The sequence below is a fragment of the Camelus ferus genome, chromosome 3 (assembly GCF_009834535.1).
Source record: "Camelus ferus isolate YT-003-E chromosome 3, BCGSAC_Cfer_1.0, whole genome shotgun sequence".
Taxonomy (NCBI): domain Eukaryota; kingdom Metazoa; phylum Chordata; class Mammalia; order Artiodactyla; family Camelidae; genus Camelus; species Camelus ferus.
In genome coordinates, this window is record NC_045698.1 from 105088487 (window position 1) to 105107657 (window position 19171).

The 19171-nt window shown below is 51.0% G+C and overlaps 1 protein-coding gene across 4 annotated transcripts in view; it reads left to right on the top strand.

Annotated features, from left to right (window-relative positions):
- ABLIM3 (actin binding LIM protein family member 3) overlaps positions 1-19171 on the top strand; it is a 108160-nt gene that overhangs the window by 55865 nt on the left and 33124 nt on the right. For all 4 annotated transcript variants that reach the window (XM_032477066.1, XM_032477065.1, XM_032477067.1 and 1 more), the window contains 3 exons: positions 4402-4528; positions 8321-8414; positions 14918-15005. In XM_032477066.1, coding sequence (XP_032332957.1) covers positions 4402-4528; positions 8321-8414; positions 14918-15005 — 309 coding nt within the window. The remainder of the gene's footprint in view (positions 1-4401; positions 4529-8320; positions 8415-14917; positions 15006-19171) is intronic.

Here is a 19171-nt window from a genome sequence, read left to right on the forward strand (position 1 = left end):
GAGAATGAGACTCCTGAATCTGTTGTTATTTCGCTTGGCTTGTGTTGTGTGTTACTGTGTGCCTTTGGGATCTCGGACAGGTGTGAGATTTTCTAGGCTGAGTATGGGAGCCCCTCATGGGAGCATGTCCACAGAGAGAGGCTGCTGAATATTTCCACCATAATTCTGCAGATGAGGAGGTGGAAGAAGGCAAGGAAGAGTGAGTACAGGGCAGCAAGTGAGCACATGGGCAGTCTCCCGGGACAAGGCTATGATCATGGTTCATCTTGTTATTCACATCAGTTTGTGGATCTGCAGGGCATGTTGCATAGAAATGCTTTCTCCCCAAAGGTGGTCACTGTCCATGCTGCAAATGCAGGGCAGCCTCCTGACTCAAGGGGCAGTTGGAAGGCCTGCTGAATTCCCCAAGGATGGAGGGAACCAAAGGCAGATTCAAGAGAGTGCTAAGATGAAGAACATATCATGGAAAAGGAAAAAGGAGGAGGAAACATTTGGTGTATTTTTGAGCAACAGGAGTTTGAGGTTTCATCCCTGGACGGTGAATAAAGACATTCTGGAAAAGCAGGAGCAGTATCTACTCAAAGAAGATGAAGAAGAAGACTTAGGAACTGTCAAGAGGAAAGAATCATGTTACTTATTGGAGGCAGAAGAGATGTTTCCTCACAGACCTCACTGAGAAGAACCAGGAGCAGAAACAGCGTCACTGTCATCCCACCATCAGGACTACCATCACCACCACCACCACCATCATTACCACCATCTCCACAATCACCACCACCACCGTCATTACCACCATCAGAACTACCATCACCACCACCACCACCATCATTACCACCATCTCCACAATCACCACCGCCACCGTCATTACCACCATCAGGACTACCATCATCATCACCACCACCATCATTACCACCATCTCTACAATCACCATCACCACCACCATCATTTCCACCATCACCACAATCACCACCACCAACTCCACCAGCACCATCACCATCACCGTAAGTACCACTATCATCACCACCTCCACCAGCACCATCCCCATCACCAGCACTACCGTTAGGCACCACTGCTAACACTGAATGACTGTTCCTATTGCCAGCGCAGACCTCACTGAGAAGAATAAGCAGCAGCATCACCATCACCACCAAAACCACCGCCATCGCGACCGCTAACACTGACTGACCGTTACTGTTGTCAGGCGCTACACCGTGTTTTCCATGTATGACATCTCATTTGATGGTTACAACAACTCTGAGAGAGATAAGAGTAATTGTTTTTAGATGAGGAAACAGATTCAGAGAGCATACATGACTTGCCCAGAGTCACACAGATGACGGTCATGGACCTGGAATGTGAGCCCAGGCAGTCTGGCTTTGGAGTCTATTCCCTTAACGCACCCTGTTCCAGAGACATGACTTGCTAATAGGAAGGGTCCTGTCTTCCTGGCTTAGTTGCTTAAAACAAGAGGGGAGCTTGCTATGACTCACCAGCCCACCCATTTTTGATCTAAGTGGAATGAATGACAGTCCAAAAAAACTAAAAATAGCTGTCTGGGGTCTTTAGAGACTCCAGTGAACTGAGGAATTTAGGGGGAACAGGTGGTGGCTGGCATACTTCCTGCCAGCTGAAGGTTGTAATTTTGGAATACAGGGGAACGTATGAGGAATGGAGCGGACTGGCTGGTTCTGCAGAATCCAGCTTGGGACAGGGTGTGGTTTTCCTGACCCTGCTTATTACATCAGACCCATGGGCTCCAGGATGGGGAGCCTGAGGCTCCACCAGTGGCCAAGAGTGAAAGTTGGAAGAAGAAGGAGAAAAAGGTCCTGGTCAATGTGAAGCCAGTACAGCCAGGGGACCAGCAGTGTAACATGGAAAGAAAAACCACCTGGAGAAGTTGTCTCAGAATTTTCAGGACTCCGCAGGCCTTCCCTACATCAGGACTATTGCTTCTGACCTCAGATCAGAAATGAGATAATGCACAGAGTGTGGGTTAAAAACCTGAGAACTTGAAATAACAATGATAACAAGCACTTGTTGGGTACACACGTGCCAAGCACTGTGCTGAGTCCTTCCAGTCCTTACTTCAGTCTATCTTCACTGCCTGTGTTGTGAGGGAAATACTCAGATAAGGAAGCTGAGCGTTCACGGTCGTACAGCCGGGAGGCTGGGGAGCTGGGATTCTCACCTCAGCCAGCCTCTCTCCGCTCACCCTCTCCTCTCAGCCCACCCTCTCGCACTACACTGTACCATCTCCTAAACTTCAACTAAGGTGCCAGCTCATCTTAGATGTATCAGTGCAGCTTGGAAGAGATGGGATTCATCCCTCGAATGTGGTCACAGAGGCTGCAGCTCTTCACAGAAGATTTACTGGAGGGATCGACAGGGGTGCTGGTGGCCAGCCCTGTGTCTATCCCCGTGGAATCCGCAAGTGAGTCTGCTCAGTGACTGACCGTGTCAGACAAGGAGTGTAAGGAGTAAGTGAAGTGTAAGGAGTCGAGGGAAAGAAGGAAACCTTAGCTGTTGTTAATACGTGAAGAAACTGTCGTGTGGGGAAAGAGGTAGATTACTCTTGGCTGCACAAAAGGGAGAGCGTCACAAGGAGTCAGGTCTCAGCTCCATATGAAAAAGACAGTCTCACCTGTCTGAAGGCAAAGCGGACTTCCTCAAGATGGGGCGAGCTGCCCACCCTCTGCCCCTGCAGAGGAAGGTGCCCACCTGCTGAGAGTGCTATGGATTCCTGCATTGGGTGGGACGTTGACCCAATGCTCCATGATCTCTGAGCTCCTATGGAGTCACTTACCCCTATCGAGGAGGCCCACAGTGACACAAGTTCAGCATTTGTGGCCTGGAAAGCTGGACCAGATGCCTGAGCCCTCGGGGTTTTCTATACTGAACATGCATGAGTCACTTCAGATGCCTGTCTGTCTATAAAAGAGGAGGGGGGTACCTGACCTCTCTAAACTCTGACATTCTAAAGACTGTGATTATTGGGGTGGAGTGAGGGTAGACATTCCTGGAGAAAAGAAAGGAAAATAATTAATTCTAAAACTGTTCCCCCTGCTCCCGTTTGAAAGTTTGGAGCTTGAAGCGTTTTGCAGTGGGCGACCTTCCTGCCACCAGCTTGCACTAAGGGATGTTAGAAAAGCACTGTGCAGCCAAGAGGCGGGTAGTGCAGGGACTGCCTGCACACACGCTTCATCAGGGCCCAGAGCCTCCCCACCGCCTGCTGGGCACGCCGCCTTCCTAGACGCAGGGACCCATCATCTCCTCTCCCAAGACTGGCTCCCAGCTGGATGTGAGAGCTTCGGCCAGCCTCTCCCAGCTTGATATGCTGTCTCTTCTCCCCACTGCTTCCAAGCGTGCATTTGCCTTTGGTGCCAAGAAGGAGGCTCGTCCTCTGGTAAACTTTGCCCCATGACCCTTTCCTCCTCCAAAGTGAGACATCCTGTCGGCTAGGCCTGAATTCCCAGCATCTCCCAAGTACCTTGGATGCTGCCTCCATTTCCTGCCCCTCCCAAGACATTGAGCAACAGGCAGACTTTGCTCCCCCGCCCCCACCATTCTGTTCACCCCAGTGCATGGCCCTGGGTGACAGGGATGGAGAGCTGAAGGCACCTTTCTGCTCTGGATCAGTCTCATCAGACTCTGTAACCCTTGCTACCTTGGGGAGGCAGATGTTTGGTATATACCACTTTGGGGTGGGGGTGCACGTGGTAAATTCTGTCCTTTGCCCAGGTGCTCTAAGGCCTGCTCTTTTGTGCTCAGTCAGCAGATGTGCTGTGAATTCTTACTGTGTGCCGAGCATAGTGCTGGACGAGAGAATAGACTTAACCCCAACACACACAAATCATAGATGCGGCCCTTGCCGTGTTTGCCTGAGCGAACAAGCCTAATGGTGAGGGAAAATAGATCCTAAGCCTGACTGCTGGAGCGAGGCTTCTCAAACTCTGCTGGGCTTGGAGATCTTGATAAAAGTCAGTCGGTCTGGGTGGGGCCTGCAGCGCTGCACATTTGTGAGCTCCCGGCTGATACTGATGCTGCAGGTCCCCAGGTCACGGAGAGCAGCATGAGCTCAGTTAGAACTTGAGGGCAGGCCAGAGCAGTGCACGGCCCGCTCTGGATGAACCGTGGTCATGATGAGCAGCAGGGAACTTTCTGGAGGAATCTTGGGAGGTCCTTCTTTCTGCCTCACACTGGAACCTCTGGTCTAGAGGCCAGGCCTCCACTGGCCTTTCCCTCATCTGTGCAGAGTCTCTGGACAGATGCCAGTGCCAGGGTAGGGGCTGTTGTGGGGAAAGCTGGCGTTCAGGGAGGGGTTTCTTGGCTCGGGTGTGTGATGAGGGCGGGGGTCAAGGGGCGCGGGGTGCTTTGCTCAGCGGCGTCCTCCTGTCTTTGCAGACTGTGCCGGGTGCAAGGAGGAGATCAAGCATGGCCAGTCGCTCCTGGCGCTGGACAAGCAGTGGCACGTCAGCTGCTTCAAATGCCAGACCTGCAGCGTCATCCTCACCGGGGAATACATCAGCAAGTGGGTCTCTCTGCCTCCCCTCCCCCGGCCTGGGCCTCTTCATTCTGCCAGGCCTGGCTGCCTGCGGCCTTGCCTGACTCTCCAACAGTGTCTCCATCCAGTCACCGCACTCTGGCCACACACAGCCCCTCACCCACCTTGGGCCCACACTCGGTGCTTCCTCTGCCTGAGATGCTCTCCCCCTTCTGCACATGCTCACTGCTTCCTTCTTTCTGCTCTCGGGTCCCACACCCTCTCCCCGGAGGTGGCCTCCTACCACCTCTTACGACCTCCAGGCCCCCAACACTGGCCCTCCCAGTGGCCCTCATTCTGCGCATTCATTTCCTTCGTACAGGCCAGCACCATTGACAGTTACATGTTTATCCATGCTCACTTTGTAATAATGATAATCACACTAGCTACCATTTATGGAGTTCTTATTACGTACAAGGAATGTACTAATTGCTGTGTTCAAGTTATCACATTAAACCCCACGACTACTCCTGTGAAATATCTATCTCTATTTGAAAAGCTGTGGAAACTGAGTCTCAAGTACCTTGTTCCAGTAATTATATTTAGTGTCTGTCCTTGCCGGGGAGGGACTATATTTAATTCACTGCTGCCTTTAGCACAATGCCTGACCCATGGTCAATAATACAGTTGTCGAATGAATTGAGATAAGAGATGGTGGACACACAGCTATGAGGAGAGAGGGCCCAGCCCCCACTGACCTGCACACTGAGCACTAGGCAAGCTCCCCTTGCTGCCAGGCCCTCGTGACCACATTTACACACTCGAGTACCTAAAAGAAATTAGGTCCGCAGGCTCTCAGAGCTTTGACACTTTATGACCCAGATGCTTTCTAGGTGTCACTCTCTGGCCCGATGCTAGGACGTCGCGAGCATGTAAAGTTGTAGCACACGTGGTTTCTGCTGTCAAGAAATAAGGGTGATGAGCTATATACATAAAAATGTATGACTCTAGGGGATACGTGATTGGGAGCTCAAGGGAGTTCTGTTCTTTAGGACTTTCAATCATAAGTGACAGAAAACCCAACTCAAACTCCCTTAAAAGCAAAAATGGGAGTTTATTGACTCATGGAAGTGAGAAGACCAGAGGCATGCTGGCTTCTGGTGTGGCTGAAACCAGGGACTTGAAGGTGCCATTAGCACTTCAGAAGTCTGCCCCTCTCTTCTCCCTCTCTCTCCTCATCTCTCTCTCTCTCCCCGTCTTACTCTCCTTCCCTCCCTCTCTTTCTCTCTCAGCTCTGCCTTCCTCTGTGTTTGATTCATTTTGAAGCAGGCCTGCCCTAAGGTGATAGCAAAGATGATCACTAGCAACTCCAGGCTTTCATTTTATCCGCTTCACAAGCCTGGCAGAGAGAGAGGTGCCTCTTCCCCAAGAACTCCAGCAAAAGTCCCACAGCTGCCCCTGATTTGGCCACTGCTGGTCACATGCCGATTCTTGGCCAGTCACTGGCCAGGAGGATCTGAGCCCTTGAGCCAGAGAGCAGCCCTTTGTGAGCCCCTTGTAACTACAAGTGGGCAGGGGTGGTTCCCAGGAAACCTCAGGCCAGGTACTGCTGCCGGCGGAAGGGGAGGTAGACACTGGCCAGACAGCACTCCTGTCAGGGGTCTAAGCGAAGGGCTGTGACTGTTCAAAGAAAGGAGTGATCACTTGTAGCTAGCAGGAAGTTGAATCTGGGGTATGTGAGCACTTTATGCAGTCTGGTGGTATTTGGGCTGGACCTTGAAAAGGTGTATGTAGTTTGAAAATGTAGCTTGTAGGCAGAATGGCCAGCCTGGGCAGAACAGGAGGTGCCGGACACATCCATCCTGTTTGCTGGAACTCAGGCACGTGCACAGGTGAAGCAGGGTCCAAGGCTGTGAAGGTGACCTGAGGTCCCAGCACCGAGAGCTTTGAATGCCATGTTAGTGGGAGTTTGGCATGCGCTTCTGTGCCTGCCAAGTAAGGAGTGCCCTTGGTGAGTCACCAGCCAGGAGCTCTTGAATCTGTGAGCCTAAGTCCGAATTCTCTAGGGGAGTTAGTGTTTGTTCCTCTCAAGTAGACGCAGCCCAGATTGCCAGCCATGCCTCGGGCCTCTGTGGCCTGGCTCCGGGATCTTCATCCGTCTGCCAGCAGATTGGCAGGTGCTCAGAGGCGCTGGCTCTGGCGTTGATGCCTGGGTGAGAAGCCCAGTCCACAAGACCCTGGCAAGAGACTTAACTTCTCCAAGTCTCAGTTTCCTCATTTACAAAAACAGGGCTAAGAGGAAGATCCACCTCACAGGTGTGTGTAAAGGCTTAGAGATCTGTGCTTTGTACCTAGTCACTACTCAGTAAATGTTCATTTTTACCATCTGCCTCTTTAGAATCATGTATATTACAAATTCTGCAAGGCCTCACCACCTTCATGGGTCCACGTGAGGAGGTGTTGGCATTTAGACCCAAGTTTTGCTGGCTTATTTGTACCTATCTCCTGACAAATGGTTTTATCTTCCTGCAGGGTCACCCACAGGGTGTGGGAGGGTTGTGGGTGGGGCAGGCTTGTCTCGTGGACCCTCAAACAAGTCTCCCCTCCTGACTTTGCTGGGCACAGGTCCTCACTGCCTTCAGGAAACACTGACTGTCCTGCTGCCCAGGGTGGGCTCCCAGCAGTCCCCACATGGCAGCAACTTGGAGATGGAGCAATGATACGCCTTTTCTTTAGGGCTCTCTGTGTGTAAGCGAGTTCTATTGCCCCCAAAAGATGTCGTCAGCATTTTAGAGAGATGTGGTCAGACCTAGTCCTTAGAGCTAGGCAGGGCCCGAGCTGGGCTGAGGTCTCTGCTGCCCCCAACCAACTCCACGTTGGCCCCAAACAGCCTCCTTAAAGTCCCCTCTCAGCAGTCGTGGGGATTCCTCTAGCTGCCATCTGCCGTGTGTGCGTACAGGCTGGGACTCACTGGAGCCATGTCCAGCCTGGTGAGAAACCAGACCGTCTGGGTTTGAACCAACTCTAGGTCATCCACATTGGGTTTCCTCATCCACACGTGGATCATTCCAACCTTATAGGGCTGCTGTAAGGATTAAATGAAATAACCTATATAAAACACCATCAGAGAGCCTGGCACAGACCGAGCAGTACGTATCAGTAGTCACTGGCAGTAGAGGGTAGTGTAAGAATAACTAACAGTAATCTTGTCCCTGCCCAGTAAGTTATAAGCACTGGACAAGAATGGAGCACCTAGCAGGTCGTCGGGGAGGCTCCTGTTTTCTGCTGATCCAGGAGCACGATCAGATGATTCTTTCAGTACGGGTGAAGTGTTCTGTTAGAAGCCCTTAAGGATGTGCAAAAAAATCCATCATACTGATGACCTCCTGGAAGGGAAACAGGGAGAGGCTGAGCAGAGGGTGAAGACTTTTCCCTTTGTGCCTTTGCAATGTGCCAAATGCAAAGATTACCTATTCTAAATAAAATAAATGTTTTTTTTAATGATTTTTTTAAAAGAGCCCTTTGGGGTAAAGGGCAGAGAGCAGGTCTGGAGAATTTGTGGGGAGGGAGAAGAACGAGAGTGGAAAAGGGATACTCACGGCCAGTGGTTCCCAGGCCTGCTCGGGGGGTTGGCCAAGACGCAGATTCAGGGGCTCCCTTCCCAGGAACTGTCTGATTTTGTAAAGCTTGAGAGGTGTCCAGGGAGTTGGCATCTTTAATGGCTCTCTGAGTGCTTCTGATCTTGGCCCAATCGCAGTTGGCTACAGGCCTGGGATGCCTTACGTGGCACCCCCGTGGACCCCCCTAACTTCCTCTTCCTGTGTGGATTTCCTCTTGCAGGGACGGCGTTCCATACTGCGAGTCTGACTACCACTCCCAGTTTGGCATTAAATGTGAGACTTGTGACCGGTACATCAGCGGCAGGGTCTTAGAGGTGAGTGGGTACAAGTAACTGTGAAGATGTTTGAGCAGGTTGGCTTGTGACTCCAAAAAGTCATCACTGAGGAAGAAGAAAGTCACCCTACACCCCTTTTTCCATAGCCTCCACCTCCCTGCTTTCTCTACCCCAATTTAGCTTGCTACATGACCTTGAACAGATAACCTTGCCTCTCTGGGTACCCCCAAAATGAGAGGCTGGACAAAATGACTCCTTGCTTAGAAAATGCTGTGTTGGGAATATCAGTTGCTTTTCTGGATTCAGACCCAGAGAGATTACTGGTGAGTGACAATCATGATTTTCTTCCCAGCCCTGCCTAAAGCCATTTGTTTTTTAAGCATTTGGTAATGCACTGATTTAAGAACCAGTTTGTCTAGCATCCTGCTCCCTAAGCCCTTCTTTGGCTGGTCCATCACCATGGCAACAGCTTTCCTCTGCCTCTGATGCACAGTTCGCTCTGCCAGTGACAGACAACCTGCAGCACCTTTTCTGAACCCCTGCCTGAGCCCCTGTCCACTAGCCTTCCTGGACTTTCCCCCCACCCACTGTGGGCCCAGGAAGCTTTCTTCATGCTTTGGGACCGCTCACCTTCAGGAATCAGAAAACAGGAAAGAGTTTGGTGCAAATGAAAACCAGTAGCCTAAGAGTAGAAACAGTTGCGTGCTAATATTAACTCAGTTGCTAACTCATGCTCAGATTTGGGGTGAATATCTTTGCCTTTCTAAGCCTGAGTTTCCTTATCTGACAATGGCTGGGAGACAGCAGACTGGGTCAGGTCTTAAAAGCAGAATCATTAATTCTGACAAATCTGGCCAATTAGTCATGGTTACCTGGAGTCAGCACTATGTTGAGAAGGATTCTACAGCCGCATCTGGGTGCAGCAGGAGAGAATGTAGAAACCAGGAAAGGACTAACCGAAGAGATGCACTGAAGCTGAGCCTCAGGATGAGAAGGAAGCTGTCATGTGAGGAGCTAGAGGAAGAATGAGCTTGACCCTTTCAGGGAACAGAGAAAAAGGCTGGTGTGGCTGAATTCTATAAATCGGGGCTGGGGGAGGATGAGTGTGTCGTAAAGGCCATATCATATAAATCTCTGTAGACCTGTCTAGGAGTTTGCAGTTTACAGCAAGGACAGTGGAAAGCCATTGGAGAGTTCTAAACCAAAGAGCAACATGATAAGATAATGTTTTTAAAAGGTTGTAGGGAATCAGAGAGAATAAGATAAAGAAATGCACAGAGTTGATAAACCATCAAGCATTTCCAGGGAGCGGGAGCAGCAGGAGTGCAGGGTAGAGGATGAGGCATGAAACAGGAGCACAGGAAGGGTTTGGGCCCCTGTTTCTGAGGGCCCGATACCAGGGTGAGGAGTTTGTAATTCACTGAGCAACAGGGGGTTGTGGAAAGACCAGATGGAAGTGACCTGCTTTGAGCTACACCTTATGGAGGGTAAGAGGCTTAATTTAGAGGAAAGAAACTAGAAGTGGGAGACCAGCGCGGAGGCCATGGCCTCGCAGGAAGGGCTCAGGAGGTGTAGTGGCAAGGGAAGGGGCAGTCACCTTGTCTACAACACTGTGGGAGTAGAAGTCCAGCAGCTTTGCAACCGGGGCAACTTGTAGACGTGACCATCAAAGGGGAAGGGGCCAAAAGTTGAACCCAAGTGTCAAGCCAGGGTGAGAGAAAGCCTGGTGTTGCCATCTGCAGAACTGAAGTTGGCAGGGAGAGGAGCTGATCTGGACAGAAACATACCCATTTCCCTTTGGGATGGAGTGTGACTGAAATTCCCACAAGGTTTCAAGAGCAGCAAGCATGTGGATCAGAGCTCAGGCCTGGAGGGAGCAATCTCAAAAATGCTAGGATTTGAATAATAGCACCGTGGGACTTGTCAGGATTTCCGAGAGAGAGAGAAGTGGGCTAAAGGCAGCCTTGAGGAGTGGCTGCTTACAGGTGGCAGGAGACTGAGAAGTTGTCAGAGAAAGAGGGAGAGCAGTCAAGGATATGGGGGAAGATTGGGGAGGGTGACGAGAGGACAGAGCTTCTGAAATGGTGGCAAGGTCATCGGAGTGTTGGGCAGATTCTGCAGAGCAGTTAGGGATATGCAGGCTGAGGAAAGGCTGTAGGGTGTGGGGCAAGGTCACCTTCAGGAGGACCATTTGTTGAGTCTGCAGCATTGTGGGCAAGCGGCATCCACACTGTAGTGGGGTGAAGGGTCAGTGGCATGAGAGGTCATAAAAGCAGACTTTCCTTTCAAGAAGGAAGAGACTTCAGTTACACGCAGGGCCACAAATAAGAATGGATCCCAGCATTCCCAAGCTGCTCTGAGCTGTGGTGGCTGACTTTTCCCCACGTGTTACCGTCATTTAGCATCGTGGGAGCCTCCTCTTCTTGGACAGCTGTGGTTACTGGGTTTCAAGTGATTCCATTTGCACGAGGCTCCATTAGCATCTTGGATGTATTGATTTTTTTTCCCCCTTGTTGCTGGGAGAGACTTTAGCAATCAAGTAGTTCATCCTCCTCGTTTTGCAGATGAGAAAATTGAGCCCCAAGATATGTGGTGCTTTTCCAAGGTCTCACACACACGCACACACACACACATTATTTCTGGTGGAGACTGAGCTGAAATCTAGGCTCCCGTCTCCCACACGGATGCTGACAGCTCTCAGCTACTCAGGGGCCTTTGAGGTGGTGTGATGTCATGGAAATACACAGTTGGAGTGAAACAGACTTGGATTCCAGTTTTACCATTTCCAGCCATGAAACCTTAAGCAAGTCACTTTCTTGGCATCCTAGAGGCCTTATCTATCGATGGAGAATACAGCTGCTTCTTAACTCCTAATAGAGATCTCAGTGGGAAATAAGAGAAAAAATATATATATGTTTCTGCCCCCGGTTCCTGGCACAGAATTCTTAAAACACTTCTGACTTCCTAAGCAATAAGAGCACTTGGAGCATCTTTTGTTCTACTTTTTGGTCTTTGATCCCGTTTCCTGAACACAGAGCTCCTAAATCCCTTGGAATTTCCTGGGTGGTGGGAGCATCTTTTCTTCTAATGGGATGATTCTGGACGGACTCCTGGATGGGGGCTGGTCACCGGAAAGATCAAGTCACGATTAGAAGCTTGGAACTTTCAGCCCTACCCCCATCCTCCAGGAAGGAGAGAGGGCCTAGAAACTGAGTTAATGATGGATCCTGCCTATGCAAGGAAGCCTCCATAAATATCCCTAAAGCACAGGGTTCGGTGAGCTTCCAGGTGGGTGAACACGCAGAGGTTCTGGGTGAGGTGGTGCACAGCGAGAGGGCCTGGGTGCTCTGTCCCTTCCCGCATGCCTTGCACCTCTTCTGTCTGAATGTTCATCTCTATCCTTTATCATATCCTTTTATGATATTTCAGTAGACATAACTGTTTTCCAGAGTTGTGTGAGCCATTCTAGCAAATTTTTAAGCCCAAGTTGGGGATCATAGGATCCCCAGTTTCTAGCTGGTCATGCAGAGGTACAGGTGACAACCTGGGACTTACAGTTGGGATCTGAAGTGTTGGTGGAAGGAGACAGTCTTGTGGGTCTGAGCCCTTAACCTGTGGGGTCTGACCCCTTCTCCATGTGGAGAGTCAGAATTGAGATAAATTATAGGACACCCAGCTGGTGTCACAGAGAATTGGTTGGTGTTGAGGGGGCGGGAAAAAGCCCACACATCTGGTCAGCAGTGCTGTGAGTGTGGTAGTAGCGTGACAGTAAGGGACACACGGGAGTGTGTGCTTGCTTTACGAACAGTCAGGACTCTGTTGCTTGCAAGTGCAGAAACTCCTCAAATGGCTTGGACCAAGAAGGAAATTCAGCTCCTGTAATAAAAAACCCAGAAGTAGTTCTTGCTTCAGGCACTGCTGGACCCAGTGCCCAAACGAATATGTTTGGAATATCTTGCCATCTTGGCTCCACTTTCTTCTGTGTTCCTTTATTTTGAGGAAGGTTCTCCTCCATGTTGGGGAAATTGGACACCTTCAGGCTTACATCCTAGCCGCCAGCATTTCCAATGGGAGGAGAGTGTCTCTTTTCTAATAGCTCAGCAAACATCCTGGGACTGGCTGATCTCGCTAATCTCAGGCCCATCTCCAAACCAGTAGCCGTGACTATAGAGTTGAAGTAACTTACTGGTAGGGGCAGCCCTGCTTGACGCAGACTGACAGAGGGAATGAGTCGTCCCACCCAGGAAAGGCTTGTTGCTTTTTCTAAAAGAAGGAGGAAGGATGTTGACCAGGCCAGAACAACAATCAACTACTATAGGGCCCAGTGCATTTCCGGATGCACAATAGGCACTTAATTAAATTCCATTCCCTTCCCAGGCCGCCCCATGGTCCCTCCCTCAGTGACAGAGCCCAACATGCTGAGTGCCAGTCACCATCCTTCCTTCTTGGTCTGTGTCCTTGCCAAGGAGAACCACAGCCCTGGTGTCCTTGTGCTGAGTTTCCTAAGCTTGCTTGTAGTTCTCAGTCCTCTGCAGTATGGCCCATTTTCCAGGTTCTGAATCTTTGCCATTTTTCTTCACTATTTTCTTGACTTTAGCTTGTTAACAGACAGAATGTGTCATCTTATCCCACTGACTTGGTTTCCCTTATGCTGGCGCCCACTGCTCTGCAGACTCCCCGCCTACCTCCCTCCTTCCCTCAGGTGGTTTTCTGCACCATCCGTGGCCAAGGTTGCTGAGATGGGCGTGAAGCCTCTGTGGGCTGGAGCAGGGTGCTGGGGAGTGGCATTTAGGATGTCAGCTTCAGTTTTGCCAACGCACTACTGCTATCCTAGAAAACAGGTCTATCGTTGAAAGGATAAAGAGACACAAAGTAGGAAGAGACTACTAATTAAAACGATTGTCCTTGTCATGGGAAGGGAGAATCAGTCCCACAGCATCTCAGCTTGAGAAAATAGCAGGTTTCTTCCAAAGTTTGAACAGAGTTGGCTTTGATGATGATAAGGACATTCTCTCGTTGGTGGGAGCCGTGCAAACAACGAAGACTGAAAAAAAGGAGTTTGGGAAATTTTTTCCTTTTTAAAAAATCTGCCCTTTCTACATTCTTGCTAAATTTTTAGATAAATCAAGCATCTCCAGAATGGATAAGCCCGTACCCAACCCTCCCACCGTCATCCCCAAAGAAAGATTCAGAAATAGGCACTCAGCATTATGCAGTTATAACTTCTTAATTGGAAGGAACCCACTAGCATCAGACGAGGGGGTGGCAGCGGGGGTGCTTTAACATCCCCCCAATATCCATCAGTTCTTCCCAGGCATATCCCCCCACAAAAGCCTTGCCCTAATGTGCAAAATATACCTTTAAGACAAGTCCCACCTTCCATCCCAATCACTGCACCAACCTTCTCCCACATAGCAATTCTAGAGCTGCTAGTGGAGGGCCCTCACGCATCATGTCCTCTTGGCTGGGACTGCAGTGACCATGGAAGGCAGCACTGGGCTGGTGACCGGTCCTCTTGGGTCCAGCTCCAGCATTGCTGCTGGCTTCCAGTGGGACCGAGTCACAACTTTCTCTGAGGCTCTTTCTTCCCCCTGTAGAGGAGGTTGCAGCTGAAAAATTATTTCCGTTTTCACTTGAAATAATATTAGAAAAGGAAAGTGGGAATTAGGAAGGGGACTCACTGAAGCCAGACCGGGGAGAGCTGGGGAGGGGGGTGGAGACCACCTGGTGCAGCAGTCACAGGACAGGCCTGAGGGTCAGAAGCTCCGCATCGGGTCCTGTTACTTGCCCACTGAGCCCTAAAAATGTGTCCTCCACCTGCCACTCTCACAATGTTCGCTGTGCCTGTGAGCCTTGTGTACTCACTGTTACCTAATGCTTGAACTTACCTTCAAGTTGCCTCCCTTACATGTAAGAAAACTTATGTAACGTAACAGGAAAACCAGGATCACTTGCCATATTGCCGGTAACTAAAAAATATAGTTCCAGTGGAGGCTCCCAGCCTCACACCTGTTCTCATTCTTTAAAAAGGTAGATTAGTGAGTTTGGGATAGATGCTGAAGACTGCACCAAACTGGTACTTTCTCCCTGAGGAAAAAAAATCAGAAGAATTGATAGAGGATTAAAAAGGCGATTTTTTTTTTCATTGATCCAATGTTATTAAGTCCTGGGTCCCTGTACCACTTAAAATTTTGTCATTTGCCACCAGTGGTGAGGGCCGCATTCTTGGGGAAATGTTGGGATGTCCTCAAAGTAAGGCTGTTCTCATCTGGAAACAAGGAGGTGGGACCAGCAGCCTCCAGATGGCCCTTCCACTGCCGGACAAGTGCAGGTGTCCAGGGAAGTCCCCTCAACTGCCATCAGATACCCATGAGCTTCTGGTGAACTTTTAGACTGTTTAGACTCCCCTGGGTAGACTCCCAACCAGCCGTGGGCCTTGAAGACGCCAGTGACACTAACGTGTTAGGAAATGTTCAAACCCAGCCTGTCCACTGGATGGCAACCCTGCTCTGACCTCCTCTTTCATCTTTTTATCTTCTTAGGCAGGAGGGAAGCACTACCACCCAACCTGTGCCAGATGTGTACGCTGCCACCAGATGTTCACTGAAGGGGAGGAGATGTACCTCACAGGTAAGCACATCTGACCCTCTGTAAGGCATTCCTATCAGCTCATGACTGGAAAGGAGGTACAGTTTCCTTCCATTTTTTTTTTTAAGTGTTATGTGTGCTTTTGGCTTGTCCTCAAAATTGTGATTAATCCGCCGCTCTCTGGGTGGTTCGGGAAAGTTGCCGGTGTGGCTAATATGAAGTGACATGTAATCTGCCTTCCGTCCCTGTGCGCCTCCACCCTCTGCTCGGCTGGCCTGCTTCCCTGGCAGCTCTCTGAGCAGACTCCTCTGGCTCTGCCTGGGGGTGGGAGGGTGAGCTGCTTGAGGCCAAGGGGTCAGGAGAACAGGGGGATGACTGGGCTGCAGTGTCTGCACCATCACAGCCTCTACTCCCACCTCCCTCTCCCATCCCTTCCCCCACATCTCAGAGCATCACATCAGGCTGCTGCTGGGGTCTTCTCGTGGACTCTCAGGATGCACTGAAAGTAATGGGAGGGAACCACCAGTCTCTAAGAAGCAAATTAGAGCTGCTTTCCTTTTGCCACTTTCTGGGGTCCAGCCCTCTGGCCTCAGGATTCTTGCACCAGCCTCCTAATTAATTTCCAGACTCCTCTCAGTCCTCCATTCTCTGCCCAATCCGTCATTCCCTGGCATCACAGTGTTCTCAACTGAGCCCTATTAAGAGGTCTTCAGGGCCCCTCGCTGCCCACCAGTTAGGTACAAACACTTCAGCTTAGCATTTAAGACCCTCCTACTGAGGGCTTAAACTGCCTGTAGTGAACAAACCCGAAGGCAACTTTCAATCGTTCCTTCATCCATTCAGAAACTATTTCTTGAGCCCCTACCACGTGCAGGCTCTGCACCAGAGTTCATAGTGACCTCCAACTTCAGCCCTGCCCCCAGTGCCCGTCAGTCCAGGAGGAAGGTGGACCGTGGTCAGTAATCACACAAATTTCTTGTCAACTGGATGAGTTGCACGAGGTGGGATGTATGGGGCCGTGGGAGCACGTGACAGGGTGGGAAGGGGCGTCTGGGAAGGATCCCTGAGGAAGGGCTGGGAGTTGGGACTCGGAGAATGAGTGGGTGTTCACTGGGCAAAGAGGGGAGGGATGGGATTCGCCAACCTGAGGGGACAGAATCTGCCAGCCTCTGAGGGAGACAGAGAGGGAGACCCAGCAAGGCCAGGGTGAGAGATGAGGTAGGAGGTGGGCAGGACGGGCCAGGCTAGGCCCTGTGGCGGGGACGGTGTTCGGCCCCCCATGTGAGCTCATTGTCCTGGTGCCTCCGAGTAGGTGCTCCTCACTTGCGTGCTTCCTGGAACACTCTGTCCTCCAGGCCTTCCTTTGGGGATCCTACCATTGGAGGCCCAGCTTGGGCGCTGCCCACAGCCCTTTGTTTGGTCCCCTCAGCTTGCAGTAGAGTCCTTGGCCTCCTCCCCGGGAACCTTGCTCCTGACGCTGGCCCTCGTGCACACACTCTCTGCAGGCGACTGTTGTCGGCTGAATTGCTATACCAGCCATCTGCAGATGTTTGAGTAGCCATCTTGAGGAGGGCTTTTCTTGGAGATCAGCCTTCTTCCAGATTTCCCCACAAGGCAGATGGAAGGTCAGGGAGGCTGTTGCAAGGAGCTTATCTTCCTATCAGGCTTGTCCTGGCTTCAAATGCCCATGGCCAGGAGTTCCCTCAAGATATAATGAGTCACCTTTGCCTAGAGCCAGGTTTCTCAGCCTCAGCACTGTTGACACTTGGGGCCAGACAGTTCTTTGGTGTGGGGACTGCCCTGCGTATTGCAGGGTGTTTAGTAGCATCCCTCGCTTCTACCCAGTAGATTCTGATAACACATCCCCTCCCATTATGACAACCAAAAATATTTCAGACATTGTCACATGTCCCCTAGGAGGCAGAATCTCCCTGGGTTGAGAACCACGGGCCTAGGGCTATTCAGGAGAATCTGATACCGTCCACTAGGGTTGCTGGAGCAGGGGCTCCTGTGTTGGGCTGGGCGAGGTGACCGTTTCTACGATGCTGTGACTCTACAGTTGCTCAGTGAGTGTCCAGTAATACAGGTGTTAGAGGTGAAAGGACCCCAGGAGCACTTGAGACTGTGAAGTAACACCCCCATTGGATACAGCAGGGAAGTGAGGCTCGGGGGAAGAAGAGATTTGCATAAGAACCAGAACGCGCAGGGACAAAGTGGGACATGGCCTTTGACTCCCACTCCAGGGCTCTCCTCACCATCCTCCCGAGGCCCAGGCCTTGCCCACTACTCTGGTCCCTGCAGAGATGAGACCTCCGCCTTCCACGAGCACTGATCCCTCAGTGCCTGGGTCCCTGAGTGGTTCCTGCTGCAGGAACTGTGCTGTGTGCTGCGAAGCCCACATGAGTCTCAGCAAACGGTGTGATGTCTTCAGGGACCCTGAGAACCTGGCCTTTGCACTTGGTTGGAAAGTTTGTTGCATAGTATTCCTCTGCCCCTTCCCTGGTGAAGACAATTCCCAGTGTTGAAGTTGCCCTCATGTTCCTATCACTAGAAATCAACATCTTTCACTTCCTGCCTGAATTCCCCATCCTAATCTTTCCCCGTTTGGTGCTTTGAATCCTAGCTCTCCTGTTTACTGAGTTTTTGACCTTGGGTAAGTCTCTTAACTCCCTAAACCCCAATTGCCGAGCCTGTAAAATGGGCTAATGACAGTCCCTGTCATGTAGTGGTATAGTGAGTTCCTGACACCCGGGAAGCTTGTAGTTCATTCATTTAGCAGGTACTTATTAAGCACTGCCTGTGTGCCCAGTGCCGTTCTAACACCTGGAGACATAGCCCTGAGCAAGTCCCACAAGTTCCCTGCCCTCCTGGAGCTCACAGCCTCATGTGTCAGTATCTTCTAAGCCCTGCTTTGGACCAGAACTTCACAGAATGCTGGAAGTTAAGTGATGAAGTGAACAGCTCTGTGATCATGAGAATGCACAATCAGACCTTCAGCAGAAATGCCTCCAGGAGGTGGGAGATATTCTTGGTGATAAAGAAGGGGCTGTCACCCTCCTCCTTAATTATCCCCATCCCGACATCCCTGGCTCCTGGGAGAGTGGGAGTAATTGCAGGGCACTCAAGGACCTGCCTTGAGGGATGCTGAGTGATCCTGGAATGAGGGGGTCCAGGCCGTGCGCTGCTAGATTCGTGCTGACTCGGGCTGTGGGCGTCTTGGGAGTGGCAGCCACCAGGGGGTACTGCTACCACTGAGAGCTGGGTCTGTGATTGCCTTGCACACCCTCCCCAGGCAGGGGTACTGGCATTCAAAATGATATTCCCCAGAAATGGCAAGAAAACTGTCCTTGCTGGCAGTGCAGGAGTGGTGAGAACCAGCCAAGAGGACTCCTGGGTCCAGGCATCAGCACTTCTGCTAATGGGCCTGACCTTGAGAAGTGACTTCCTTCTCTGGGGTCTCTTCCTTAATCTGTAAAGTGAGGATAATTACACTGTCTTTCATTCATCCAGTCAAACTGAAGTCATCCTCTGTGCCAGGCTCCCCATTATGTGCTGGGCGCTTAGAGATGAACAAGGCCGGGGTGCCTGCTTCCATGGTGGAGTTTACTATCAGGAGAGGGAGACAGACTTTAATCAAACAGAAATGCAGACATTCAGGGACAAGCTGTGATAAGCACTGTGAAGGGGAAGTCTGGGAATAATGGGAGTATGAGGCTCCTCATCTAGTCTGGGAGGCAGGAGCGGCTCTGCTGAAGAAGGGAAATTTCAAGCCAAGATCTTGAAATTGAGTAGGAGGTGGGAGGGCGAAGAGGGGAGGGAAGATGGTGGAGGCAGAGAGAACTGCAGGTGCGAAGGCCCACAGGGGAGAAAGTGTTACTTGGTGGAGAAACAGAGGCATTCCCGCACACTCCGTGCACGGCATGCGCCGCCAGGTCAGAGGTGAGGATGGATGTGACGTGCCAAGTGCCCCATAAAGCAGCGTGCACACGGGAGAGTGTGTTAGGAAGCCTGCAAAGCTTATAAACCCACTCTTGTCATTTCCGTTGCAGGACACACTGTGTTACTGGCAGCCAGCCTCGGGAGGTTCTTTTGGTCAGTTTGTTTGTGTTTGGATTGCCATGTGATGGCTTTCTGATGGGCTTTAATTGGGAGAAGTCTGACATCTGTCTGCAGGAGAACTTCCGGGGCCCTAAGGGAGACAAGAGCAA